This window comes from Tenrec ecaudatus, chromosome 1, assembly GCF_050624435.1.
Source record: "Tenrec ecaudatus isolate mTenEca1 chromosome 1, mTenEca1.hap1, whole genome shotgun sequence".
Taxonomy (NCBI): Eukaryota; Metazoa; Chordata; class Mammalia; order Afrosoricida; family Tenrecidae; genus Tenrec; species Tenrec ecaudatus.
The window spans coordinates 40,246,534-40,273,438 of NC_134530.1; the positions used below are offsets into that span (position 1 = coordinate 40,246,534).

The 26,905-nt window shown below is 54.9% G+C and overlaps 1 protein-coding gene across 1 annotated transcript in view; it reads right to left on the reverse strand.

Moving 5' to 3' along the window:
• Nucleotides 1–26,905, reverse strand: part of PADI2 (peptidyl arginine deiminase 2) — a 55,627-nt gene that overhangs the window by 4,472 nt on the left and 24,250 nt on the right. Inside the window, exons 4-14 of the mRNA XM_075538376.1 lie at nucleotides 25,654–25,715; nucleotides 23,773–23,890; nucleotides 23,299–23,424; nucleotides 17,135–17,313; nucleotides 11,029–11,132; nucleotides 9,627–9,738; nucleotides 7,932–8,039; nucleotides 5,630–5,781; nucleotides 4,756–4,900; nucleotides 3,616–3,709; nucleotides 519–604 (exon numbers count right to left, since the gene is read on the reverse strand). Of these exons, the coding sequence (XP_075394491.1) occupies nucleotides 519–604; nucleotides 3,616–3,709; nucleotides 4,756–4,900; nucleotides 5,630–5,781; nucleotides 7,932–8,039; nucleotides 9,627–9,738; nucleotides 11,029–11,132; nucleotides 17,135–17,313; nucleotides 23,299–23,424; nucleotides 23,773–23,890; nucleotides 25,654–25,715 (1,286 nt within the window). The remainder of the gene's footprint in view (nucleotides 1–518; nucleotides 605–3,615; nucleotides 3,710–4,755; nucleotides 4,901–5,629; nucleotides 5,782–7,931; nucleotides 8,040–9,626; nucleotides 9,739–11,028; nucleotides 11,133–17,134; nucleotides 17,314–23,298; nucleotides 23,425–23,772; nucleotides 23,891–25,653; nucleotides 25,716–26,905) is intronic.

A 26,905-nucleotide genomic window follows, 5' to 3' on the forward strand; every position in this document is an offset into this window, starting at 1 on the left:
TTGAGTTTTATGCATAAATATATTACTTAAAAATACTTGGTCCTTTAAAATGCATCAACATAAATAAAAGGAGATTTAACTCAATGAATTCAGCCCTCTTGACTAGTGTCGATGCCTGGACACAGCCTTAAGGACTTAGGGACTCAGAGAGTGCGGTCAATGCACATAACACTTCAGGAGTCTTTGACTCCCCACAATGCTTCAAACTTTCGGGCACATGCTCATTTATTCATTTTTTTGTCGCTTTCACCGAAAGGAGTGTGCCTCCCTGAATGTTAGGGGTGCTCACTTCTGCCCAGGGCACCTGGCTTCCTGTGTCCTGCCAGTTGCTACCCTCTGCTGACCTGTCCCTTCCCCCTCGCCAGCTTCTGCCACGAGGGGATGGAGGAAGCTGGGCCCAATGCTTGATGAAGCCCCTCCCTCAGCCCGTTCTCATGGAACCCCGAGGGTGTGGGGTGCCAGCGGACACAGCCCGGTGCTTCCCAGAGGCTCTGTCCGAGGGCTGGCCCCACTCTCACCTGGAAGTACTGGTTCTCCTGCACCAGAGCCTCGTTGGACAGAATCTTGTTGATGGTGATTCGCTTGCTGCTCATCCCGCCCAGGCCTGTGGGGACAGGGGGCAGGGGACAGCAGTAGCATCACTAGGGAGGTGAAGGGTGTGGCCTGCACTCTGGGGGTGGGAGAGTGTTTGGGGAACACCAAAATGACCCCTGGCTCTCTGCAGCAGTGGGAGGGTCAGTGCCACAGAGGGAGGGGCTGCCAAGGTTGTGGTGTGGCTGGTGGGGGGAGGTGGAGGTGAAGTGGGGCCAGGCAGCACGTCAATGGTCACACACCAACAGTGTGTGTGTGTGTGTGTGTGTGTGTGTCCTCCAGCTCTAGTGATGGCTCAGGCCCAGAGTCCTGCCTGGGTGGGGTCCTCTGCCAGGACACTGGGCTAACTGCTGGGCTGGGGTCTGGAGTAGGGGAGTGGTGCTGAGGACAGTCTGGGGCACATAAGGGTGACTGCAGGGGGTATCAGCCCCGTCCGTCCCTCTCCCATCAGCCCCCCACCCACCAGTAGCATGCACTCAGCCATGTCTCAGGAACCAGGGAGGGATGGGGACCTGCCAGTGGTGGGGTACACACAGCCCCAACATCTGCTGGACCCCAATTTCAGGAATGAGCAGGTGTGGTCCAGCAAGTGTGGCAGGAGCAGCAGCCCCACCTCATGGCCAGCCCGACCTAGGCTGGCCTGCCTCTGTCTCCGCCTCCTCCCCACTCTGAGAACTCGTGCAGCTCTGGGCCTTTGGAGTGACACCTACTAGGTGGCAAGCACACTTCTAAATGCTCTGCGCGGATTAGCTCCGTGAGCGCCCCCGCCGTCCTGGGAGGTCGCCATCACCGGGGAAGAGGAAAAAGCTGAGGCACAGGGAGGTTAAGGGACTCCTCCAAGGTGCGGGACACAGTCAGCAAGCAGTGGTAAGCAGACCCAGCAGCCTGGCCCAGCTTATGCTCAGGCCCAATGTTGTTGGTTTGTTCACTCCATCTGGGAGGCACCTGTGGGTCCTTTGCACCTCCCAGGCTCGTCAGGAGCAAAGAGCTTGTCACGGAGCTGTCGGACCCCACACCCAAGCAAGTTGCCTGCATGTCCCCTCTCTCCGGACACTCAGCCCCATCTGTTCAGGGATAATGGTCCCTGCATCCTGTGGGGGTCTGTTTGGAGTCCCTGGTGGTGCCAACAGCTCAATGCACCCAGCTACTGACCACCTGGAAGGGTCTAGTCTATGTAGAGGTGCCGTGGAAGAAAGGCCTGATGACCAAGTTCCCCAAAGTCAGCCATTAAAACCTCTCAGGGGGTCCCCGTGAGTCAGAGACAACCCAACACCAACTGGTTCGAGGGTCACGGTAGGCGTGTGTCGAACTCTCTAGAAAAGAAGCCTCCAGCCGGCCCAGGGAACAACTCCCACTGGCGGAGAATTTGAAAGGACGATGGTCTTCGGTGGGTCTTCTCTGGCTAGGCTCCACTCCCTGTCAGGAACACGGTCTTTGGCCCGGGGCTGGCGGGGGAGCACTGAGGGATTCTGGGATTCCAACCTGAACATTGGGGTGCCTAATTTCAGAGACTAGCTGAGGGATTGCCTCAGGCTCTAGAGCCTGGCACTCTCTTCACCCGTCAACAGTCTTTTTCCCCAGGATGCTGTCACCAGCCAGCCTCACCTGGGTCTGCCTCTGTCCAGTGACAAGGGTGTCTGAATCCAGCAGGCTGATCCCCCTTGGGACTGACAGAGGGGTCTGGGTGCCCATCAGGAGGATAGTTCACTTTTCTTCCTGGCCCGGACCCACCTTCTCTAAGCTTTTCTTATCTCCCTCTCTCTCTGAGTTCTTTGAGTGAAGATGACAGGTCCCTTTAGAGCCATTTGAACTCTTCTCTGGGCCTGGGGTCTGTCGCTAGGTGCTGTTGAGTCGATTCTGACCCAGGGTGTCCCACGTGACCAAGAGAACAGTCCTGTAGGATTTTTTTGGTGCTGTTGGTGACAAGAAGGCCCGGTGCTGAGGCTTCCTCACCCCCTCAGTATCATGACCCCAGTCCTGCCTTTCACTGTGGGCTAGACCAGAACATGTGCACAGGTACTGATAAGACACCCAGGAACAGGAATGGAGTTGCGAGACCAGGAAGGCAGGGGGAAGGTGGGGCGAGGAGGGGAGGAAGGGGAAACCGATTGTGATGATCGACACATAACTGCACTCCCCCCAACAGGGGATGAACAACAGAAACCGTGGGGGAAGGGAGACAGCAGTCGGTGTAAGACATGAAAATAATTTATAGTTTATCTAGGGGCCATGAGTATGTGTGTGTGTGGAGGAGGGCTAGGGAGTGGGGGAAAAGAGGAGCTGACACCAAGGACCTGGAAACAGGGAATCCCAGGCAGATGATCCCTTCAGGACCAGTGGTGTGAGTGGCAATACTGGGAGGGTAGAGGGAGAGTGGGTTGGAAAGAGGGAACCGATTACATGGATCCACATATAACCTCCTCCCTGGGGGACAGACAACAGAAAAGTAGGTGAAGGGAGACGTCATACAGGGCAAGATATGACAAAATAATTGATAAGTTATCAAGGGTACATGAGGGAGTGGGGAACAGGGAGGGAGGGAAAAATGAGCTGATGCCAGGGGCTTAAGTGGAGAGCAAATGTTTTGAGAATGATAAGGGCAATGAATGTACAGATGTGCTTTACACAATTGATGTATTATGGATTATGATAAGAGTTGTATGTGCCCCTAATAAAACGATTAAAAAATAAATAAAATAATAGCAAATAATGATGGCAACATGTACAAATGTGCTTGACACAATCGATGTATGGATTGTTACAAGAGCTGTATGAGTCCTCAATAAAATGTTTTTTGATTTTAAAAGAAGGCATGGTGGGCATGGCTCATCTGATCCTCCTCATGGCAAGGGGCATGTGACAGCAGGCCAGTTTTCCACCCTGGCGACCCCACCAACCAAGGAGCGGGACAGGCGCCCCAGGGACGTCGAGCTGGTGCTCAGGGTCCAAGCGCTGGTTGCGCCAGTGCTCCTTGGGTCTCCATGGGAGCCCCTCCCCGCTCTGCCCAGCCCTGTGGCTACTCACCTTTGAACATGACGGCCTCCCCATGGCCTTCTTTCTGCTTCTCTCGGAAGAGCTTGTAGCAGGCCGAGGTGCTGGCCATGAGCATCCGGAATTGCTGTAAGGGAGTCCGGGGGGCAGTGTCAGCAGTGAGCACCCCAGCCCCTCAGCAGGGGGCCTCCCGCTCCCCCACACCAATTGGCAAAGGCTGCCGGGGAGGGTCTTCTCCAACCCAGAGGAGCACTCTGCACTCTGCTTCAGCAGGACACCATCCGGTCAAGGCTCGGAGCGCAAGTCCGTCTCCAAGCGGCCAAGAGAGCAGGCCGCTCACACAAGCTTTCCAGAGTGTGAGGCCACAGCGGCTCCTACATTTCAGAACATGCCAGGACTTCGTCAGAGAACCCCAGACCCCATACCCTATTGTTCTCCAGGGTACACTGGCCAATGTGGTGGCCGCGAGCCCCAGGGGACTATCCAGCGCATGCCTGTGACCACTCTGAACACGGGGGCCACCGGGAGTGGGGGTTACTAAGGGTTGGAATAGGCCCGAAACCATCTGGATTTTTTGCGGGGGCTTATCAGAGTAACATGAAAATCTGATGTTGAAGACGTAGTATGAAAAAAAAGATGATCAAGTCTCTCATTAGGATTCTCATGTTCACTGCATGTTGAAATGCTCAAGGTGCCCTCTGGTGTATTGGTTACGGTGTTAGGCTGTGAACCTCAAGGTCAGCAGTTTGACACCACCAGCCACTCCGCGGGAAAAAGATGAGGCTTTCTACTCCTGTAAAGAGTGACTGTCTCAGACGGAAACCTGCAGGGACAAGTTCTTCCCTGTCCTAGAGGGTCGCTGTGACTCGATGGCAGAGTTTGGCTCTGGTTTGGCTGAAATGCTCATATTTGGGGGTCCAGGTTAATTAGAATATATTATTAAAGCTATCTTCACCTGCTTCATCTGACTTTAAACCGTGGCTTCTGGAACGTGTGCAATTACGTTTGGCTTGTGTTCTGATTCTGTGGGGCTGCACTGCTCCCCGGCCTTCTCCAGGACCACGCCCCAGGGACAGCACCCCAGCAGGTTCAGCCTCTTCCTGCTGCTGGAGTCCGAGGCAGGGCATGACTTGTACACCACCCGGCCGGCCCTGGGCTTGGGGGCTCGCTCACCTTTGTGCCTGGGATGGGGACGAAGGTCATGAACTCGTCCACGTGGCCCACAGTCAGCCAGTCGGAGTAGAGCTCCACCGGCGCCTGCACCTGCTGGGCCTGCAGGAAGTCCCGCACCACCTTGGTCATCCGCCGCCCGCCGGACCTGCACAAAGACAAGCCTGCCTGTCACTGGCTGCTGGGTCACCCAGGTGGGGAGTGTGGGTGTCATGGACATGCCAGGGAACCAGGGGCTCCTGCAGCTTCTACTGATGGGCAGTTCAGGCCCCCCTGGGGTGGGATTCCTCCCCCGCACACTGCCTTCCCTTCCCTCCCTGGTTGAAAATCTCATAATAAATCTGTGGCTACCGAGTCACTTCTGGCTCACAGGGACCCACAGGACAGAGTAGAACTGGCCCTGTGGGTTTCCACGACTAACTCTTTACAGGAGTCGAGAGCCACGTCCTTTTCCCTTAGAGCTGACCTTGCAGTTCGTAGCCCCACACAGAACCACTGGGCCCCAGAGGACAGAGGAGACCTGCCCCACGGGGTCAGATCAAGTAGTCGGTGGGGTAGAACTGCTGACCCTTTGGTGAGCAGATGAAGGCTTAACCACGACACTCTCAGGGCCCCTGAATCTCCTGCCCCTCCCCTCTCATTCTGGGAAGACAGGGATGCGTCTAGTTCTATGTGGGACCCTAATTCACACTACGCTGCAAAGGCGAACTTGGCTTTCTTCCCACGAGTGTCTGTATCTTACAAGAAACGTACAGGAGGAGGTCACTTACTCATTCACTCCCCGTGTAAGCAACCCAGGCCACCCCGAAGGACAGACAGTGACTTCCCAGCACCCCACCCCCACCACCTCCCCGCCACGCCCGCCGCCTTCTCTTACAGAGGGAAGCTGCTTCCGATGAGGATCCGGCCCAGGGGGTATGCCTTGCCGTTCACCGTCACGGGGGGACTGACCTCCAGGTTCCCAAAGGAATCAAGGCTGGTGACAGACTCAAAGAGGGGCTCCCGGGTCACGTAGCCGAAATCCGGGCCCTGGGCAGAGGGCATACATCCGTCATTCATCTCTGCGGCCAGGAGTTCTCTGCCCCGCCCCTGCCACCCGGCTGCTCTTTCCCTGGGCACAGCCTGGCACCTTTGGGGGAGCTGCTCCCGGTCTCCTGATTTCCACGGGGAGGCGAAGCTTGTGGGCATCTGGGAGGGAGTGTGAGCACGTGTGTGTATGCAGGTGTGCGCGCGCACGTGTGTGTGCATGCATGTGTGAATGCACGTGTGTGTGCACACGTGCACACATCCAGGCCTCCGTGCATCCCTCTAACTCTGTCCAAAATATAACACACATCTAAAGGTGAGTCCAGGGGTAGCCTCGTTTGTGCTACTCCTGACCGGCTCGTTTTCACCCTTCTGGCCCTCCCCGTCTGCATCTTTAATGAGGAGAGGGCGTGGGAGACCCGAGGCCGGCCAGGAGAGTGGAAGACTGTCCAGTGGGGCTCTCCCATCCTGACCCCCTGTCCTGTGAGCAGACACGGTCAAGCGACTTGCTTTGCCCATTACATCGTGACCACAAGTTGTAAGTAGCCCTGTGGGAGTCGGCCACCTCCCTTTGGTGTCCCCTGGTGCCAGGGAGTGGCTTTCCCTGGAGTCTAGAATGGCAGGAAGCCACAGGGAAGCAGAGCCATGTGGACCAGGTCGTCACCAGCAGCTCCTGAGTCCCGAGAGGCTCGGGAGGGCGGCAGATCAGTACATACGCGAGGAAGGGCAGATAAATATAGATCATTGACATGGGAGGTGACCTATCCCCAGGGCAGCTTCAGAAGCCTTAGCCCAGAGCTCCAACAGACAGATCCCTTGAATATTAAAAGCCTTTTGAGTTTTTTGGTTGTTGCTAAAAAACAAAACAAAACAAGGTAGGGTGCCCATTTGGGAGTCTACAATTTACTGGGTCTAAGCTTGCCTGACAGAACCCTAGCTGAGTAAAAGCAGCGGGGTGGGAGGATGTGGCTTAGCCCGGCCAGCCCGGGAGGGAGGCTCAAGGGACAGCTGCTGGTGGTGGGTCACTGCAGCTTAGCACTTTGCCACTCGGGAGCCCCAGCTGGTGAGCTGTGACCTCCCTGGGCACTGGGGCTTTATAGCACGAGGCTGGCAGGAACAATGTCACCCGGGACCCTGGAGCCAGGCCAGCCAGGGCAGGTGGCAGCCCAGGGGAGGGAGAGAGGCCAGAATCCGGAGGGCTCCATTCTCCTGCCTATGGTGGCCTGTAGGACTTGGTTCTTTGTAGTGGGGGTGGGACTGGGACCAAGCTTACCGAGGACAGTGTGGAAGGCTATGGAACGATAATGGTCATAGCAGCGAACATGACAGGAGCCTTAGCATCTTCACCGCCCTCCTCTGGGACCTCCCTTGTTATCCCCATTGTACAGAGGAGCAGAGGGAGGCTTGGGGTCACATTGCTGCTAAGGGGCGGGGCCAGGGCTCAAGGGTGGGGTCAGGGAACACTCCCAAGCAGAGTGCTCATGCTATCGGCCCAGCCTTCTGCCTAGGAGAGGACCAGGTTGTGAGCACCCACAGGAAGCAGGGGTCGTCGCTTAGCAGCCCTGATGGATAATGGGGAGGCTGGCCTGCCTGTGTCCTGGGGAAAGGCACCTGACCTACCTGAATCTCAGGTTCTGCCCAAGCTCGCTCACCTACCCACCCTCAGGCCAGGGCAGATGGGTATGGGTCATAGGAGACCTCTTCCAGCTCTGCCCTCACACAGAAGGTCATGGAGGACCTAAGAGGGGGGTGGTGAGGCCTGTAGAGTTGGGGGTACCATTGCTTAAAAAATGAGGGGGGGAGCCAGAAACTGAAGCCTGAAGGCTGATTGGAACTGCGATGTTCACGCATGCATAACTGCCTCTCCCCTTCCCAAGCTCACTGCGCTGCAGCTGGAGGTGAGGCTGCAGCAGGGACAGAGCCTTGGGGTCAGGTCTTGTCCTGCACGCAGTGTCCCCTGAAGCTCCCACGCACAGGTTGGGAGCAGCCTCTCTTGCAGAGCAGGGAAGGACTTCAGAGCGTGATGCCTGCCTGCCCATCCTGCACATGGGAAAACAGTGCCAGGCAGCAGACTGATTTGCCCCAGGGCATCCAGCTTTCTTCTGCTCTGTCCTGTAGGACACCCAGGGCGACCCAGCCAGGTGGCCTCTCACCAGGAGCTGCTTCACTGGGAAGTCCTTCAGGTTTCCATCTCTGGGGGAGTCCAGCACCACGGGGAAGCCTTTGTGGGGGGCCTCGATGTAGCCAAACTCGACTTCATCCTGTCAGGACCCAAGGAGAACAGCCCGGTGAGCCCCGGAGGCAGGACAGGTCCCAGGTGGCGGCCACTCCCCGGGTGCCAGGGGAACCAGCTCGCCTGAGTGGAGCCGCGGAGGGGCTTGTGGAAACACAGTTGTGCAATAAGCAAAAACCCCAAACCTACAAAAAAGGTCAAGCGTGTAGAGTGAAAAGGCAGCCTGCTGCTGCCGTCGTGACTCCTGCCCCCCACTCTCCTCCCCACAAGCAAATGCCAACCGCGGTTTCTTAGCCGTCCTTCTAGAAACAGTCTCAGCAAGCCACCAGCATGTCTGTACTGGTATCAAACCCCTTCTCGATGGCGGAGAACGGATCCACCCCCAGACACCTGCCAACCCAACACCTTGCACATGCACGATGCAATACCGCCAGTGACCTACTTAACATCCGCCCCCGTTATCACCATTTCCCCCCAAATGTGCTGCCACCATGAACATAAACTCAGTGCCCCGCCCACCCTCCTCCCGACTCTCGGCCCCCCCACCCATCACCATGAAGAAGCTCTAGTTTCTTTCCTGGCAGTGAGATGTCACTGTATCTGATCCTTTGTCCCTTTGTAGCCAGCATCACTTTTTCAGGCTTCACGGTCCATCCAGGCTTCAGGGCTTCATTTGAAACAAACCCGTGCCCCCCCACCCCCTTTAAACACAGAAGTGACACCTGTGCTGTGGACCTTCTGCTGTAAGTCACGAGGGAACGTGCCTCACACTCCCTCTGCTGTGACAGGGCACTCCGTGGCAGAACTCTCCCATGGAGCCGAGGGGTTAAAGACATTCTTGGGGGAAAGGCCCAGATCTTGCAGATCTTGTCATTGCATCTTCCCACGGGCTTCTTGAAGGTGAGCTGTGAGCAAGACCGCGGCCATGTTGAGTCGAGCCGGCCCTGGGCATGCAGAATGAAGCTGGCTCGTTGTCATCAGCGACTTTGGCGGTGTCCTTGAACTCAGCCCAAGTGTAGAACACGAACTGCTGCTGGAGCCCTCTTGCTTTCTCAGCCATTATCTCCGGAAGATGAGGAGGAGTTGAAGTTTTAATGCCAGAGTCTTAAACTGTAGGATTCTTCTCTAACGTTTTAATCGTGCCTGGCATCCTTGGTCCATCACGTGTTGTCAGAATGATAGCCCACCTGCCTGCCTGCCTGTCATCTGTAATTAGTATGTGTACAGGGACTGAGCATGAATGTCGTGTGCAAGATTGGAGTGACTCGTGCACCTGAGTTGCTGGAGACGCTCCCGGGCTAGGTCTAACAAAAATCAAATTCACTAAGCTCTCTGTTCCGCTTGGAGGGGTTATTGATCAGGCTCAGTAGCTTCAGGGCAAGAACCCCGTACTTGGACGAAACATGAAGCTGCCATGTAATTGACCAGTCCCCAGTGGATGGACACAAAGGCTGGGTCTGTTTTTTGCTACAAGAAGCAGCACGGCCGTGAACTAACTCCCCGCATTCCCTGATGGAAGCATCCCCTATGTGGATGGTTGCTATGGGGCAGCTCTGTTGCACCAACTCCCCTGGTCTGGCCCCTGGCCCCTGCCCTTCCCAGCCTGGCTTCTCACCTGGATCCAGCGGTCACCCCGGTTCACATACTGGAAACAGACCTTCAGTTCACAGTTGGTTTTCTCCACCAGATTCTTCACCTCTTTCAGGAACAGGTAATTGTCCTTCATGCTAAGTTTGGGAGAGGCGAGGAGGGAGGGTAAGGAAAGACACAGGTCCACCTCACAGAGGCTGCACTGTGTTGGGCAGATAGACCATGGCCCGGGCTCTCTGCACCCTTGGGAACGGCTGCCAGAACCCAAAGCCAAGTTCTTTCTGACCGTACCCACTTGTGTGGTGTTTTTCTAAGGTCGCGAGCAAAGCTTCACCCCTCTAGGCACCCCAGATATTTGAAAGGAGCTATGCCCACTGAAAAAGAGGAAGACCTTCGACAAGACCGGTTGGCACAGTGGGCAGCAATGGGCTCAAGCACAGGGGGGTTCTGGGGATGCTGCCGGACCAGGCAGTCTTTGGTTTTGGGGTAGGAACTGACTAGGTGGCATCTAACAACATCCCCGGGGAAGACCTTTGACAAGGTGGCTCGACACAGTGGCTGAAACAACGGGCTCGAGTCCGACAACTGCACGGAGGTGCACAGGTTGTACACAGGGTCGCTGTGCGTCGAAGGGCAGTAACAACGACGACATGCCCAGGAGGAGTGCAGTGCTGCCTAGCGTTCGGGGACGGAGGATGGACCCAGGACCTGGAGGACCCCGGCAGGGCAGCGAGACAGTCTCCTGTAGGCACTTCTCACCTTGTGCTGTCTGCCTAGCGAATGAGAACCATTGCTATGCCATCTATCGAGACCCATAGTGAGCCCTACAGGATAGAATAGAACAGAACTGCCCACAGGGCTTCCAGGGCGGTAATCTTTCCAGTGGCTGGTGGGTTTGAACCGCCAACCTTTTGATTAGTGACTGAGCACTTAATTGCTGCCCCACCAAGGCCCCTTAAGCCAGTGGTTCTCAATCTGTGGGCTGTGACCCCTTTGGGGTTTGAACGACCCTTTCACCGGGGCCACCCGATTCATAACAGTAGCAAAATGACTGTGATGAAGTAGCAGCGGAAATAATGTTATGGTTGGGGTCCCCACGACATGAGGAACTATGAAAGGGTCGCGGCCTGAGGGAGGTGGAGCACCGCTGTCTTAAGCACATACTAGGTGCTCCAGTTTAGAGTATGAACTGAAGGTCGATTGCCCAGGAGGCTCCAACCTGCACGGCAGGGGACCGGGACGGAGAGAGGACAGGGTGGCTTCCAAGCACAAAAGCCTCACTGTGATGGAGCCACGTGGGCATCCAGAGAAGCTGAAGCACAGAGGCCACGGGATGGCTCTAGGTCACACCACTGGCCCGTGACAAATCCAGGATGCTAACTCAGGCCCGTCTCACCCTGAAGCCTCGGCTCTGGGTCACCACTCACCAGCACACGAACACCGACACTGGAGGCAGGATGTTGGGCGTCATGATCCACGGAGCCACCCGGAATACCACGGTGTCTGTGAAGATGGGCGTCAGGGGGATCCCCTGGGGGGTGAGAGAGAGGGGCCATCACAAAGGCTCGCCACCATGCTTTCAAAGAGGGTCAAACTGATAACTTCCACAAACCCACGCCAAGTTCACTGCCATCAAGTCGATTCTGACTCAGCACGACCCTACAGGACAGGGCAGAACTGCCCCTGTGGGTTTCTGAGACTGCTACTGTGTGGGAGTAGAAAGCCTAGCCTGCCTCTGTGGAGCGGCTGGTGGTTTCGAACTGCTGATGTATGCTGACCAGCCCGACTTTTAACCACTAAGTCTCCAGGGCTCCAAAGTGCTCACAGCAGTAGAGTGAGCAGTTACCGAGTGAATTCCAGGCTCTGTGCGAATCAGGTGCACCTGTATGGATATGGATTCATATCTGCCTGCACCGATCCCAGGGCCAACAGGACCCTCGTGACAGAGGTGGAAACTGTGCCCCAGAGCCGTTAAGTCAATGTCGCAGGCCACGTGATGAATTAACCCGGGAGGTCCGCTTAACTACCGCCCTGATCAAAGTTCTCTTCCTGAAACTGACCACAGGATGTGTGAGCCAGCCTCGATCCTGAGGACCTGCTTCTGTTTTCGCTCTGGGCACCCTGCCCTGTTCTGGGTGTGAGCATTTTAAAGCTGTCTGCTTGAATGCGCCTGCTTTCAGAGGGGAGGAGTCTTTGTGTGAAGGAAAGAATCTGACAGTTTGTCTGGAATCTGAGAGAAAATGTGATCTGATTTCAGGGTTCATCTGAGTGGCTCCTTTGAAAAGCGACACAAAACCAACTGACACCCCCCCACCCCCACCTGCTCCTGGCAGGGAAGATGGGATGGGAGGGGTGGGTCCTGGAGGGCAGAGGGTGGGGCCAGGCGTCAGGCTGCTTGCTGGCTGATCCTCTGCAAGTCTCAGTCGGGTCAGGCTGCTCCGGACACAGATGGCAGCAGAAGCCCCTTCCCCACACTGGCTCCTGCCAGCTCCCCCTTTTCTACATTCATGGCGTTCTAAGAGCATGATGGGGGCTTAAAAAAATTCTTATTTTAAAATTATGTTTTGTTGTGTTTGGGGCTCACACAAGCAGTTAGGTTCTCTTTGGACAATTTCCACACAAATTGATCAGTGATGCTGGTCACGTATCTTTTCATCTTTACCTTGGAATCAATGGTGACCTATTGACTCATAATAGATTTAAAAAAATAGAGCCCCGAGCTAATGGGTTATATCCTTTTTGTGTGTGTACTTTGCTTTCAAGTTCAAAGGAGGCCTCAGAAGTAGCATTCTCTTATTTAAGCATGCTGTCAGGTCAGCAGCGGCACCCTGCACCCTACCCTCCCTTTCGGTGGAAAGCAGCAGTCTCAGTGTGTCTGAGGTTTGTCCCTGTGGGGGCCACCATTCTGAACGCCGTGTCCCCAAATTGGAGTTCAAACAGGAACCGTGTCTGAGTGTTGTTGTATTAAAGCATGATTCTGAAGGGGTGTGGCTGAGAACAGAAGAGATGGTGCCCGCCGACCGCTACCTACTGCTCTGACAGGGATCATGTTCGAAGGTCCTGGAGGCAGTGGGAGGAAAATGTGGAACAAAACTCAAAATCATAAAAACAAACACACCAAAACCGGCTACTGGTTGGCAAGAGACTGGTGGAACCCTGAGACTGCGGCCCTTCGTCACCCGTCAGGTCTGGAAATGAACTCAGCCCCATCGCTCAAGTTTCAGCCAAACAATAGTCAGGTCCTTGAGGGAAACAATGACCCCAGGAGGTACGCACCCTAAGAAGAACCAGTCTCTTGAGACCCATGGTGCAGCCTTTCCCCAAGGGCTAAGTTCAGAAAGTGCAGAAGAAAAGCCCAGGGAAGACTTGGGATAAGCAAGGGCAGGTACATTGTGGGGAATTGCAACCAATGATATGAAACAAGATGTGTATGGATTGGTGAACGGCAAACTGCTCTGTAAACCCTAACCCTAATCCTAACCTTAATCCTTCCTCCAATTTACAATGAAAAGTTAAAAAAGAAAAAGAAGAGACTGACACACTGAATACTCATGATGGACGGCCAGATGGGATGTGGGGTGACGTCAAGGATTACACACAGGAAGAATCCGAATGTCGTCAACAAAGAGAGGGCTCTCTCAGCTTCTCCGCCCTCCCGGCTGTGGTGGTTTCATGTCGTCTCATGAAACTTTTGGGACCAAGAGATTCCTGGCCAAGAAACAGAAGCAGAACCGGCCGTTCCCCAAAGATTCGAATGAAAGCTGGCAATAAGATCAGGTGCAACTCCAAGAGAAGACGCTGGAGAAGAACCAGGCTGGGTCTGTCAGGACCCCCGAGGGATGGATGGCACGCACGGCCGCGTTTTCCCAGGCCCACGAGCTGAGTTTCATGAAGGCTTTTGCCACCATCTTATCAATTGCACTTGTACTGGAAAATATCTGGTTTCTTCCTTGGTTTTCATGCCTCCGCATCCAGACTTTAACAATAAATAACGTGAGACCATTGTTTTGCGTCAAGAAAAAAGATACAAAAGGAAAAAGACCTGAACGGCTGTCTGAAGAGCCTGTGCCACGCGCTTCTGGGGACGGGCTGATGATGCGCCGGAGCTGGCCAGCGGCTCTCCACGGGCAGTCAGCGAAGCAGACATGTCCAATGACCTGGAGTTGGAAAACCCACATGGTAGAGCCTGCCTGGCGTTTCTCAGGAAGCCGTGGCAGCGTGGGGTGTAGTGCTTGCTGCTAAAGGAAGAGCTGGTGGTTCGATTCCACCAGCCGCTGGGAAATGACGGGGCCGTTGGCTCCTGTATGGATTTTCAGTTCTAGAGACCCAAAGGAGCAGTTCTGTCTGGCCTGTAGGGTGGCCATGAATCAGAAGCTACCAGATGGCAGTTTGTTCCTCCTCCAGAGGGGAAGGTTTATGGGCAAAATACTGAATGAGGCAGGAAACATCAACAGAAGATAGACGGAATACAGGGTCACTGTCCACAAAGAATGGTCAGCTTCCCACCATTTTAGGAGGCAGCATATGACCCAAGAACTGATGGTACTGAAGGAAAACGCCCATGCTGTGCTGAAACATTGGGAAAACAAAAACAGATAAAGCCCCAAGGCACCAAGAGCTGGCAAAATACCAATGGGAATGTTTCAACACACAGACGCAGTGCTGGCAGGCTTACGTATCTATGCCAAGCCATTCGGAAGAGAGGGGTCCAACCTAGATGGCCAACTGACTGGCAGAGATCCATGCTTGGGACCATTCCGAAGAAAGGTGACCCAACAGAATGCAGGAATCATAGGACAGGATCACATGCAAGTGATCTGAAGATAATTAAAAAATAGTCGCAACAATACATTGATAGAGAGCTGACAGAAATTCTGGCTGGGTTCAGAAGAGGATGGACGTGTAATGGAGGATGTCAATGCTGGTAACAGATGGGTCTTGGCTGAAAGCAGAGAGCGAAAGACTCTCACTTGTGTCTCATTGACTACAAAGAGGCATTCAACTGTACGGATTATAATAATCTATGGCTAACATAGCAAGGGATGGGAATTCCAGAACACTTCACTGTGCTCACGTGGAACCTGAACATGGATCAAGACGCAGCCATCAAATAGAACAGGCAGAAACTGTGTGGTGTGAAATCAGGAGAGGCACGGGTCAGTATTGTATCCTTGCCCACATTTATTCACTCTGAATGCCGAGCAAATCATCTAAGACGCTGGCCTCTAAGCAGAAGGACGGGGCATCAGGGCTGGAGGAGGCTCACGAACAGCCTGACTATGCAGATGACACAATTTTGCTGCTGAAAACGAAGAGGACTTGAGGAGCTTACTGATGAAGATCAAGCCTTCATGGATTGCACATCAAGAGTTAAAATCCTCTCACCTGGATCAATAAGCAACACGAGGGGATTTCATCTCACGTGGGTCTATAATCCATGCTCATGGAAGCAGCAGTTGAAAAATTTAGAAATGTATTGCACTGGGCAAACCTGCTGCATTAGACCTCTTTAGCGTCAAAGAGCAAAGCTGTCACCTGGAAGACTAAGGGACGCCTGATCCAAGTCATGGTCTTTTCAATCATGTCATCTGCATCGAAGAGTTGGACAATGACATATGGAATGTACCACGGGCGATCAGAAGAATGAACTCAGTCGTGCTGGAAGAGAGACAGCCAGAATGCCCCTTACACGTGAGCAGGGCAAGACTTTGTCTTGTGTATTTGGACATGCTATCAGGAAGGACCAGTCCCTGGGGAAGGACATCACGTTTGGTGTAGTAGGAAGAAAGAAGCCCCAAAAGACCAACAACCAAACTCACTGACACTCAGTTAATTCTGACACGTGGCGGCCCTTTTAGGACAGGGGAGAGTGGTCCCTGAGTTTCCAAGACTGCGCCTCTTTTCAGGAGTAGAAAGCTCCGACTTTCTCCTGCACAGACCTGGTGGTTTCAAACCACTGACCTTGCAGATCGCAGCTCAACCAGGGCTCCTGGTGGAGTAGCGGGTCAGGAAAAAGAGGGAGACCCTCCATGGGATGAATGGACCCAGGACCTGCAACCCGGTGCCCCAACGCAGCACGATTGGTGTGAGGCTGGGCAGCTTTCATTCTGCTGTACTCAGGGTTGGCGTGGGCCAGCATGAACTTGACAGTGCCCCGCAAGAACAACAGGGATCTGCCTTTGCATGGACGATGCTGGCATTTCGCTTATCCACCGATCCACTGGCGGGCACTCGCATGTTTCGTCCTTTGTGGTTGTCACTCTTGTGAGTAAAGTTGCCATGAGTCCAGGAGGGAGTCTGCCGTTCGTGTCTTGACTGGGTCACAGGACGGTTCTCTTTCCAGTTTTTGCGGAAGGACTCCCTGAGTGAGAACTTTTCAGATTTGGATGCTTCACCCTCACCCCACACCAGCAAGCATGCACTTTTCTTGTGTTTTGTTTCAGAGAAGGGAAACCAGGGCACGGATCCACAAGCCCACCAGCTGTAGTTGCGTCAATTCTGACTCATGCCACCCCATGGGGGTCAGCCTGGAACTGCGCTCCACAGTGTTTTCAGTGGCGGGTCTTCCAGAGGTAGACCACCGAGCCTTCCTTCTGAGGTGCCTCGGCTGGATTGGACCCTCCAAGCTATCGGTTAGCGGCCCATTGCATTAACTGTTGGTACCACCCAGGGACACCCATGAAAGCCCGGGGAGTGAATTTGCATGGCCCGTGTTTCATGGAGGTCCAAGCAGGAGGCAGACCTGGGTGGTTCACCCCATCCTCGTGGATCTACGCTAGACTTAGCCTCACCCTCTACCAGCCCACAGTGTCTTGCCTCAAGGTGGACCATGGGCAAACAGGGATCCTGAGGCTGGGAGAGCAGCCAGGGGCCTCTCCGGAGCTGAGAGAAACAGGGTGGGCAGAGAGGCAGGGTCTGGGACAGCAATCACAGCCCGGGGTGGGGAGCAGGCGCTGTCCTTCTTCCCTTGACTCCCCAAAGCAAGAGCAAAGGTAAGTGAGCTGTCTGCCACAGGGCGGGTGGTTTGGCCTGTGGTCAGAGTGGTGTGACCCACGGTGGTGGTGGGGGGCGGGGGGGAAAGAGTTGAGGGGTCAGAATGTGCACATGGCCGCATGTGAATGACTTAGGTGAGTCTTCATGCTAACCACGAGGTTCCGTGAGAACTGAGTGCTCACTACTGCAAAGGGAATGTCAGAACACCTTACTCAGAGGGAATTCCTGGGGAGTAGGTGCAGTCAGGAGGGACACAGCTCACAGGACCCTGGAAGACCCATGGGGGTGGGTGGGTAGGGCCTCCGGGCCTCCCAGGTGGATCTATTTCTGGAACTTTGAGGAGAGTGAAACCCCGTATGGATTCCTGCCAGTGGTCCTATTATGTAGTGGCCCACTCCCTGAAGGACAGGCCAGCAGAAAGTTTTCAGGTCAATTTATAGTAAATGCATTGACCTTCTATTCTGTGACCAAGAGCCTTCAGGGGAGCCAGGATGAGCAGAACATAGCCAGGGCGGGTTGAAGCCAGCCGTGTACCCTCACCTCAGCCATATACTCCAGCAAGCTGACGTGGATGGAGACCAAGCCTGCGAAGCCCTCGTCGGGGAAACGGAGTCCTTCCACGAAGAACAGCAGCTCCGCGGAGCCGCCCGTGTACTTGACCACGTGGTAGAGCTTCCGCCGGCCCAGGATGTGTATGTAGCGCTGGCCAAAGAATGGGTCTGGAGAGAAAACAACCAGGGTGGGATCCCAGCAAGCGGAAGGAGGAGGTCAATGGGGTGGGATCATCGATAGGGAGCAAGATGGCCGAGTGACTTGTTCTCTAGAGGCAGACAGAAAAGCACAAGCAGGAGATGCCGCCCCAAGGGTGGCAGCCTGGCCACTGTCAGCATCTCAGCTCTGCTGTGCGCAAGCTCTTGGCACTGAGCCAAACAGCCTCTCCGGCTCGGGCTTCCTCAGCCTCCCATGAGTGGCAGAAGGTCAAGGGATAGCAGACAGTGAGTGAGCAGCTAGTCGGTTCAGGGGAGGATATTATGGCTCCTATTTTACAGATGGGGAAACTGAGTCTCAGAAAAGATGAAATGGCTTGTTCAAAGTCAAATGTCTCAGTGGGGGCCTAAGCTGGGACCCCAAGGCCCCCTTCTCTTTATATAAAAAAAGCACAGTGTACCGACTTGAACCCCGCCAACCCCTCCTGCATCCCGAGAGTCACAATGGGTTGCAGCGAGGCCTGAGCTGGGTGCACATTTCTTGGCTGAGGAAAAGCACGTCTTCTGCCCCGCTCCGCCATCCAGCTTTTCACAGAGCCGCCCCCTCGCCTTTGAAGTCCTCTCCCGCTCTCCGTCAGGTCTCGATGGTGTCACTCCTGGGAGTCCTGTGCAGATTTCTGAGCGAGGGGCTCGAAAGCTGCCACCGCCCCTTCTTCCCCACTACAGCCCTTCTAACCAGGTGAGACCTCACGTGCTTAACTGTGCGTCCTGAGGGCAGGGACAGTGCCTGCCTCACACACTTGACAGGTCCAGCCCAGGCCCAGTGCCTGGCACAGGCATTGCTTAAAACATGGCGACCGGATGGACATATGACTCCCACGACACTCTTCATGGGAGAGGCCAACAGAGAATTTTCAGGTCAATTCGTAGCACATGCATGGAATTACTATTTTATGACGAGCGTGGGTAAAGACCTTCAGGAGAGACGGAGACGACCGAGATGCAGTCTCTGTGGGTGTCAGTGAGAAGATAAAGTGGGGTGGGAGGTGATGTAGAGGAACTGTAAGTGAGAGGAAGGCCCTGTGTGGTTACTCGGCATGGGGAGGGGAGGCAGAGTGGAAGCATCTGTGCAGAGGAAGGCAGCAATCGAGATGGCCTTGCAGGTGGCAGAGACAGGGTGCATGGGGCATGGGGAGATACTTGCATTGGCCAAGGCATGGAGGCAGAACCCTACACATCCCCAGAAGGAGCTTCTTTATGCCCTGCAGAGCTGGAAGGATAGAATCAGGCTCAGCATAGCACAATCATCAGCAACAATGGGGGCCGTTAATGATCCATCACCAGAGGGTTAGATTACGTAGCTAGAACTGTCCTTCTGGGCGCAAGCAAGATGCTTCATGGACAAACCAGGAAGCACTCAACTAGACCACGGTGGTCTCATGAACATGCCACCAGGCACCAACAAGCGTGGTTACTGTAGTCGGTATGATTTCCAGTGTCAAAGAGACTTGGGTTCAAGCCCAGGTTCAAACTCTGGTTCTTAGTGGTTGTTAAGTCGATCCCAACTTATCATGGCCCCAGGCATCTTAGGGTAGAACTGGGCTGGAGGGTTTTCAGAAGGAGACCAGCAAGCCTTTCTCCTAGGGGCTTGGAGTGAACTCTGACCCCCCCCCCCGCCCACCTTGCAGGGAGCAGCTGAGCATGTGAACACAGACCACCCAAGGACTTCACGCTGGCCTCCTGCGCTCAGAAGCCTCGGGGAGCTCACTTCCACTCTAGTCTCTGCGGACGCATCTGCTAACTGGGGATGCCAAGGTCTACATCACAGGGTCACCCCAAGATAAAAGGACATGGCATAGAGGGATCCTGGCTGTTATTCCTGGGGATGACCTTCTGCGGGTGATTAGACCAGCTCTCCCGCATCAAGCTCTGTCTGAACTGAGGCATGCGGATGAGAGGAAAAGAGAGATATGTACAAAGCATGGAATTGGAAGGACAGCAGTCAATGGACTGAAGTACCGAGTATATTCAAAGGTTGGTTTTTATACTATTCATACAAGGGAATGGTTACAAAACAAACATCAAAGAACTTGCTTTAAAAAAACATTCTGAACCTCTTATCTATGCAAACATTACTTAACTAGGCACACTTTCTAAACACTTGAAAAATAATAGCACTATATTCTAAGATAAGCACAAGGACGTGCAAGGTTCAAAAGAATCTTAAAGAGCTCATAAAGAACTGAGTTATCTAGCAATGCTTTTACCTGCAAGGTCAACAGAGGCACAGGGGACTAATTAGTCACACACCAAGAAACACCTGGACCAGCCGATGGCCTCCTGCAACCTTCTAGGACCATCCTGGGAGCCACTTCCAATAGAAGGCTGGGAAGCAATAGCTCCCCTGACCCTGGCTTAGGTCCTCTCAGGACTGAGGTGGAGAGATTTGGACACACTGAATGTCCCAGGCAACTTGTCACCAGCCAACACGGAAGGTGAGAGCCTTCTCATCCAGCAACGGCGAGTGCCCTGGGGCTCAAACACTGGGTAGGCCCTGCTTGATCTGCATCATGAAAGCTATCCTTGCCCAGGCCCCCAGCCCCTCCTGGGGCCACATTGGAACTGATGCCCTGCGGGCTGGTGGGGTGGGGGGTACTTGGGCCTAGAAAGCCAACTTGCTTTTGCATAAGTGGCAGCTGGACAAGCTTCTCTGGGGCGGCTGGTGACTCTGCCAGGCTCCAGGGTGGGTGAAGGAGCTGGCCCCGGGGAGACGTTCAAGTCTGCCTGCCGGCAGCGTTCTCCTCCCTCTGCGGCCCATGGCCGGTGAGTCCCAATATGTCTCTCTTCCATGGGTTTCTTTCTGGAGGTTGGGCCAGCTCCGGGCAGATCGATTCCACAGTGGGAACAATTGGGCTATTGTCCTTAGGAGCCTCCTTCTTGTGTCCCCAGCTCGGTGCTGACTGATCTGAGCATGGGCGGCCCTCTCTGTGGGCCCCAACAATACTCCTCTGTTGAGCTGTCCACGTGCCGCCCTGACCTCACCCTCTCCCTGGGCTCAGCCTGCCAGCTCGGAATAACCCCATCAGCCACTTTGGAGCAATTTCGCTCACTGAGCAGCTTCCTTGAGAATGTGACCAACTGACTTGGTTTGCTGGTCACAGCGGACACTCCGTGCTCACATCTGGCAAGTCCCAGGCATAATGAGGTCACTTGGCTATTCCATCACGGTAGGAAGGGGTGAGGCTCCAACTTTGGGGGACTGTCTCTGTGGGGTCGAGCTGACAAGTCACCGCAGGGGATCAGAAGCTTCGGGGACAGTGAGTGCGCCCCACGGGGGCGGGGGGCATCAAAAGAAAGGGTCAGGGTGGCCGTGCTATTTAAGAATGTAACTGAGGTCACCGACTTGCACCCATAGCAAGTGCTGAGCTAGTGTAGGTTTTGCTGTGTGTATACCCCCCCCCCCCCCCCGGCCTTCTTTTCTTTTTCTACTTCACACATCCTACAATTCAAGCATCCAACCATTTCAGGGAGGTCCGTGCAGTCATCAACACAACCAGCTTCAGAACACTTTCTGCTTGTCCTCAATGCTGTTCACGCCCCATTTCCCCATCCTCCCTCCTCTGCCTGCCCCGAGCCAGCTACTGTCTGTACAGAACTTCCTCTCTTGGATTTCAGAGACAGAAAATCAGACAACCCTCCAACAGGAAGCGACCAAGCAACGCCCCTCACCCTACCCCCCACCCCAAGCCCCAGCAACGACTGGACAAAACACAGAAAAACCTCCCAGAGAAAGCACAGAATATTAAAAATGGAAACAACTTTACAAGGGGCCCCAAAGGAGATCAAAAAGATAAGGTGTTACATGTTAACCAAAACCACACCATCCACTTTCCAAGGATTCACATTGCTAGGCAATGTTCAGACAGGATTCCTAGGGGACTTAATCCACGTGGGGACCTTGCAAATGGATCGTGGGCTTGCTGTATACACGGCCAGTAAGAATTAAGAGAAAGAAACCCCAGAATTCCACATTTTGTGGGTGTCTCTTCTGTGACCGTCACTGTCTCAGGAAACATCACTCTCCACGGGACGAGCAGCCCAGATAAGACAGATTCGGGGGAGGGAGCATCCCGGAAGTCCTTGCAGTAAATAGCTCCTCCTTTTTCTTGCTGGCTCAGGACATATTCCAGAGGGCCTGACAGGGGACCACGTTAAACGCTCTGCCTGAATCCATTTCCAATCACAAAAAGAGAAAACCGTTTCGTGACTGTGAGCCACAGGTCTCTGGGATGGGTCTCCCCGATGCCCAGGCTGCCTTGGCATGCCATGAAGCCGCAGGTCAAGGTCCTGCCTGCCCTCCTCCTGCCCCTGCTGACCGCCCTGTCCCCAGTGGCAACCCTGGCCCATACCCGGTAAACATCAACATCGCTGGCCCCCTGGGGCATCGGAGCCGACCTGACGCTGGGGACCTTCCAACCTGGGTGAGGTCACTGCCTGGGCTCTGGGTGGCGGAGAAGGAGCCTGGTCCTTGGGTGGCAGCTATCTACCACTGTTCTGCTAACTTGCTCTCTGAGGTGAGGGCCCAGGGCCCCCAGGACCAACTCCTCATGGCTCTTGTGGCCTGTCCAGAGGGGGATACCTGGGCTGGGTCTGAAAGCCTGGTCCCCCCTCCCCAGAAAGTGGGCAGGAGGGGCGCCCCACCCTGCACGATCACAAGCCTGTTCTGCCGAGACAGCTTTTTAATACATAAATCAAGCCTTGACAGCCCCTGCTTAAAACCCTCTAATGGCTTTCCATTGCACTCAGAATGCATTCCAAACCCTCTCTGCATGCTCTGGCCCCGGCTCAGCACATTGACCTTGTCTCCACCTCCTTCCTGCATCCCCAGTGCTACACGCAACTGGTTCCTGCACATGCGGTTTCCTCTGCTAAGTACGGCTGTCCCTCTGTCTGTGGGTGGCAGTTCCTTCTCGCTGCTCCTGTGGGTCTTGCTCAGCAGTCACCTTTCCTGACACCCCCGCCCCTCAAGGCTGGGGTCACCTCCCCTCTGCCCCTGCCATTTTCTCTTACTTGGTCTCTTCCCATTCCTTCAATGGTGCTACTGACTCAATGTCTCCCTCACTACGCTCAGCTCCTTGAGGACAGGATGCCGTTGTCTTGGTTCAGTGGGAGAATTCCCGATTCACACCGGAAACCCTGGTTTGTTCTTGGCTAATGCACTTCAAGGACTGTCACTTCAAGGACAGTCAAGGACAGTCACTTGGCTAATGCACTGCCTTGTGTAGCTTCCTAAGGGAGACTGTGAGGAAAGGCCTGGAGATCCAGAAAGGCGGAGCTCGAGCAAGCTGGGATGAGGAACCTCTCTATGGCAGGAATCCTCCCGCCATCAGCTTGGGTCCAGAGTGTCCTGCTGTCCCAGGGTGTCCATAAGGCCCCAGCGCCTGCTCCTTGGGGTAGTCCACGGTATCTTCAGGGAGTCCTTACAATCTGGAGGCAGGTTTCAGCTCCAGGAAGTCTGAGATGCTCAGAGGCACCTGTTGGCTGCAGATCTCAAAAGCCATTCCTCCCCTGGGTCACTGGGTTAGGTCCCACATAAACGCCCTGAACAAACGTCTGAACTGAGGAGGACTATGTCCTGGAGGAGCATGGTGGCCAGCTATAATGACGAAGAGGAGGCCCTGGGCAGTGCTGAGCAGCAGGCGGGGGCCTTTGAGTCCAGGAAGATGTGTGTGGACCCGAAATAAAATGACCAAACAAAGAAAAGAAAACCCCTCGGAGGGAGCACAGGCCTTTCTGGTGCACCTCGAGTTGCATTCACAACAGGTGCATATCCCCAAGAGGCCTGTCCTGGTCTTCTCCTGCACCTCTAGGGGCCATGACTGCGAGTTCCGGGGGTGGAGGGGCTGGGAAGCAGGTGGCTTTGGAGGATGGTGCAGGGGCCCTTGGGAGGGCTCAGTGGATTGGGGCTGCCAGGAGGGCGGGGCTGGGGTCACTCACTCTCCACGTAGAACACGCCCACTTTGTCCGAGTCAGATATGGGGATGGACAGGACGATCTCGTACCCGGCTGGCAGGCGATCCGGGCCTTTGGTCCGCAGGATCATCTGGGACATGTCCTTGAGGTCTGCGGGCAGATGCAGCAAGGAGGTTAGCTGGAGAGCCCCTTGCCCACGGCTCTCACCCTCTAGGCAGGAAGGCAGCACGCCGCCCTGGCATAGCTGTATCAGGGTACTGTGGGCAGTAGGAAGGAGACGAAGCACCAGTTCTCGTCCCCCTTGCCAGAGAGAGCCTTCTAGGAGCCGTTAGTTTTCTTTATACCGCGTGTGGTTTCGTTAACAAGTGGCCGCCGAACTGCAGCTGCAGTTTGGGCTGCTTTCAGCCGAGGGGCTATTAACCCCCGAGTTGGCCTGGCGGCTGTCATGGCTCCCTCCCCGCCCTCCACCCTGCCTGCCCCTCCCCCTGCCTCCGTCACCTTGCTTGCTGTAGACCTTCATGTCACTGCAGTCCTCCTTGGGCAGCCAGGGCGTTTCTCGGTCACAGTTCACCAGCAGGATGGCCCCCTGGCCCTCAGGACCCCAGGTCCAGGATGACTGAGGGGGCAGGGAGTGAGGTTCAGTGTCATTGTCTCTACCTTCTGCGCGACAGCCCCAATCCCAGGGCAGCCCCTGCCAGACACTGGCAACCTACATTCTCAACTCTGAGGTCAGGGGGGATCGGTGTGAGAGCTCAAGGCAAGCTCTGGAGGCAGAAGAGACAGAGAGAGGCAGGAAGGCATGGGTGGGCTTCCGGCTGGTGGAGGCAGAGTGTAGAGAGGCACTGCACCGGGTAGCCAGAGAGACCCTCAGGCAGAGGGCCTGGACAGGCCCTTGGGTCCCCAGAGGAGATGCTTGGAGGGAGACACCCAGCTCTCTGCAGACGTGTGCCCCGTGTTTGAAGGTCATCTGCCTCTTACCCTGTCACCAGAGGGAGGCCGGAACCAATGCCACTGGATCGTGCTGTGCCTTGCTTTAAGACCTGCCAGGGCGCCCTGGTGATTTGGGATTAGGCCCCAATCCTGGTGTGGCCTGCAAAGCGCTTTGGGACCTGCCTGCTCTCCACCGCATCCTCTTTCCCTCCCCTTTGCTAGACGACTTCTGTTCCTGAAGACTCCAACCCTCGATCTTTGCCCAGTTCTCCTGCTCGTCTCTAATCACTGTTAGTCCCTCTTCCAGGAAACCCTTCTGAGTCTCCAGACCACAGCAGCCTCCCTGGGCTTACACCTACGGCAACCCATGAGTCCTCCGCAGTAGGATTTAGGGCAACTCTGATGACACGGGACCGTGCCTTTTCTGTTAATGTGGTGTCTCCCCACCTCCAGCCCACGGCCTCCGAGCCTCCTCAGGGCAGGGGATGCTCCTCTCTCATTCTGAAACTCCAGGGTGTGAGCCAGGACTGATATAAAAGATGCCCAATAACTATTTATGGACGAGTGACAAAAATCTGAGGACGTCGCTGACGCCGGTGAGAAAGTTGGGCCAAATGCAGGTCGCCAGGGCTTGGTGACATCACCAAAGTCACAGAGCCCTTGGGAGCTTTGTAAGCCTTTTTCCCAGGGCTGCGGGGCTCAGAGGCCTTGCTGGGCTTGGCTGCCACGTGCCTTGGCCGAGTCCCCGAGAACATATGCACAGGGCTGGCCTGGCTTCTTACTGAGGGTGGCAGCCTTGGGAAGGGAGGGCCTAGGTGGTACGCCCTTGAAGAGGGGCTCTCAAATTCTCCCGAGGTCTCCCTGTCCGACGTTCAGTGAGTCTGGCTGCGAGACCCTTGGCTTCTCATTGGATGTTTTTTCTTTTAGAAAGTATCCATGTATTTCTAACTTAGTCTAGGCTTTGGGCTGTTATTATAAAAGCAGAACATGCAATGTGGCCAACGTTGAAATGACACGGAAGGACAGGGATGGCAAGGAGTTTCAGCAAGGGCCTTGCAAACTGGGGGCAGCATCCGAGAAGACAATGTGGACTACACAGGTGAAAGACCCATGCCAGGCTCCTAAGAGCAGGCAGAGACATTAAACCACGACAAGGGTTGCTTGTGGGGAAGAGGATGGAGCGGGCCGTGCAGGATACAGGGGGATGGATGAATGGGTGAGGGCCTTAATCAATGGAGGCCTTGACACCCCGGGGGTAGAAAACAGACATGGGACCTGCTCAGTGACTGTCGATTTGCTGTGTTTGGTAGCCTGTCTTGGGCGTCCGTTTCCTCATCTGTGAAATGGGAGTTCTCTGGGCTTGGTGGGAGGATCTAGTCTGGGGTTCTACCCTGGGAGACCCCACCTTGCCCCCAGTTCAGGGTAACGTCTGCCCAAAGAGCTAGGTACCTTCCGTGGGTTGTTCTTCTCCACCACGCCATCGCGGTCGGCGTCTACATCCAGGGAGATCTCTGGGAACAAGACATGTGGATGAGTTGTTGAGTGGAGCCTGTCGGATGAAGTGGGGCGGAGCAGGGCAGAACGAAGACAGGTGGCCTTAGGGGACCGCTTACCCAACTGCTTGGCCACTGGGAAGGGAGGATCTTTCTGAGTTGTCAACACTGCTGCCTTCCAGGGGAAGACACTGGCCGGGACACCACAGCTTAGAAAGCCTGGTCAGGGATGCCCATCAGGGACAGGTGAGCAGTCTCCCAGCACCTCACCTTTTCTCAGGCAGATCTGTGAGGTGGGTTCTCCTGGCACAGAGCTGAGAGCCCTGGTTCAGAGGTGAAGGCATGCGCATTGCAGACTTGAAGTCTGTTCCTGGATGTTCAGGTATTAGGTTAATCCATGACTTCCTTTCCCAATCTGTCCTAGGTGTGTGTGCATGTGTGTGCGTACATGTGTATGTGTGCAGTACAAGTATGCATACACAGGTGTGTTTGCATGTGCACCCGTACTTGTGTGCATGCACGGATGTGTTCATGCATGCATGTGTTTTGTGCACACACATGTTTATATATGCACAGGTTTTTGCAAGCATGTGATGTGCCTTTGTGCACATGTGTGCATGCGCGCACATATGTGTTAGTATGCAACGTGTGTGTATGTGTTTGTGTGTGCACATGCATGTTTGTGTGTATTTGTGAATGCATGTGTGTGCACATGTATGTGTCTCTGTGTGCATGCATATGTGTGTGCATGCATATGTATGTGTGCGGCCCCCTCCTACTTCTGCCAACCAAAGATATCTCCAGATCTGGTCAGCTGTCCCTTGGGAGGCAAAGATGCCCCTGAATTGGAGACTAAGAGTGTTGAGAGAGTCACACCCAATGAGAAGAGCAGGCTCTGGGCTCTGCCTGAGTGGCATCGTCCTCCTGCTGAGCATGACTTGGACCGCAGAGAGACTTGGGTGGAATGAATGTGCACCCAGTTAGTCCCCTTGACAGGTGCACCCTTGCCCGATGGTGGGGAGGATGCTCTGCATAGGGACGGCACTGCTGTCCCTCCTGCCCAGGCCGCTCAGCCCAGTGAGTCCAGGGGCCACACACAGGTCCTCCCTTGGCCTACAGCTGATTCCTTTGCACCCAGAACGTGGCTTCTCTGGATCTAGAAGGAGGCAGGAGCATGGAGGCTCTGAGGGCGCCTGGTCCAATGTTCC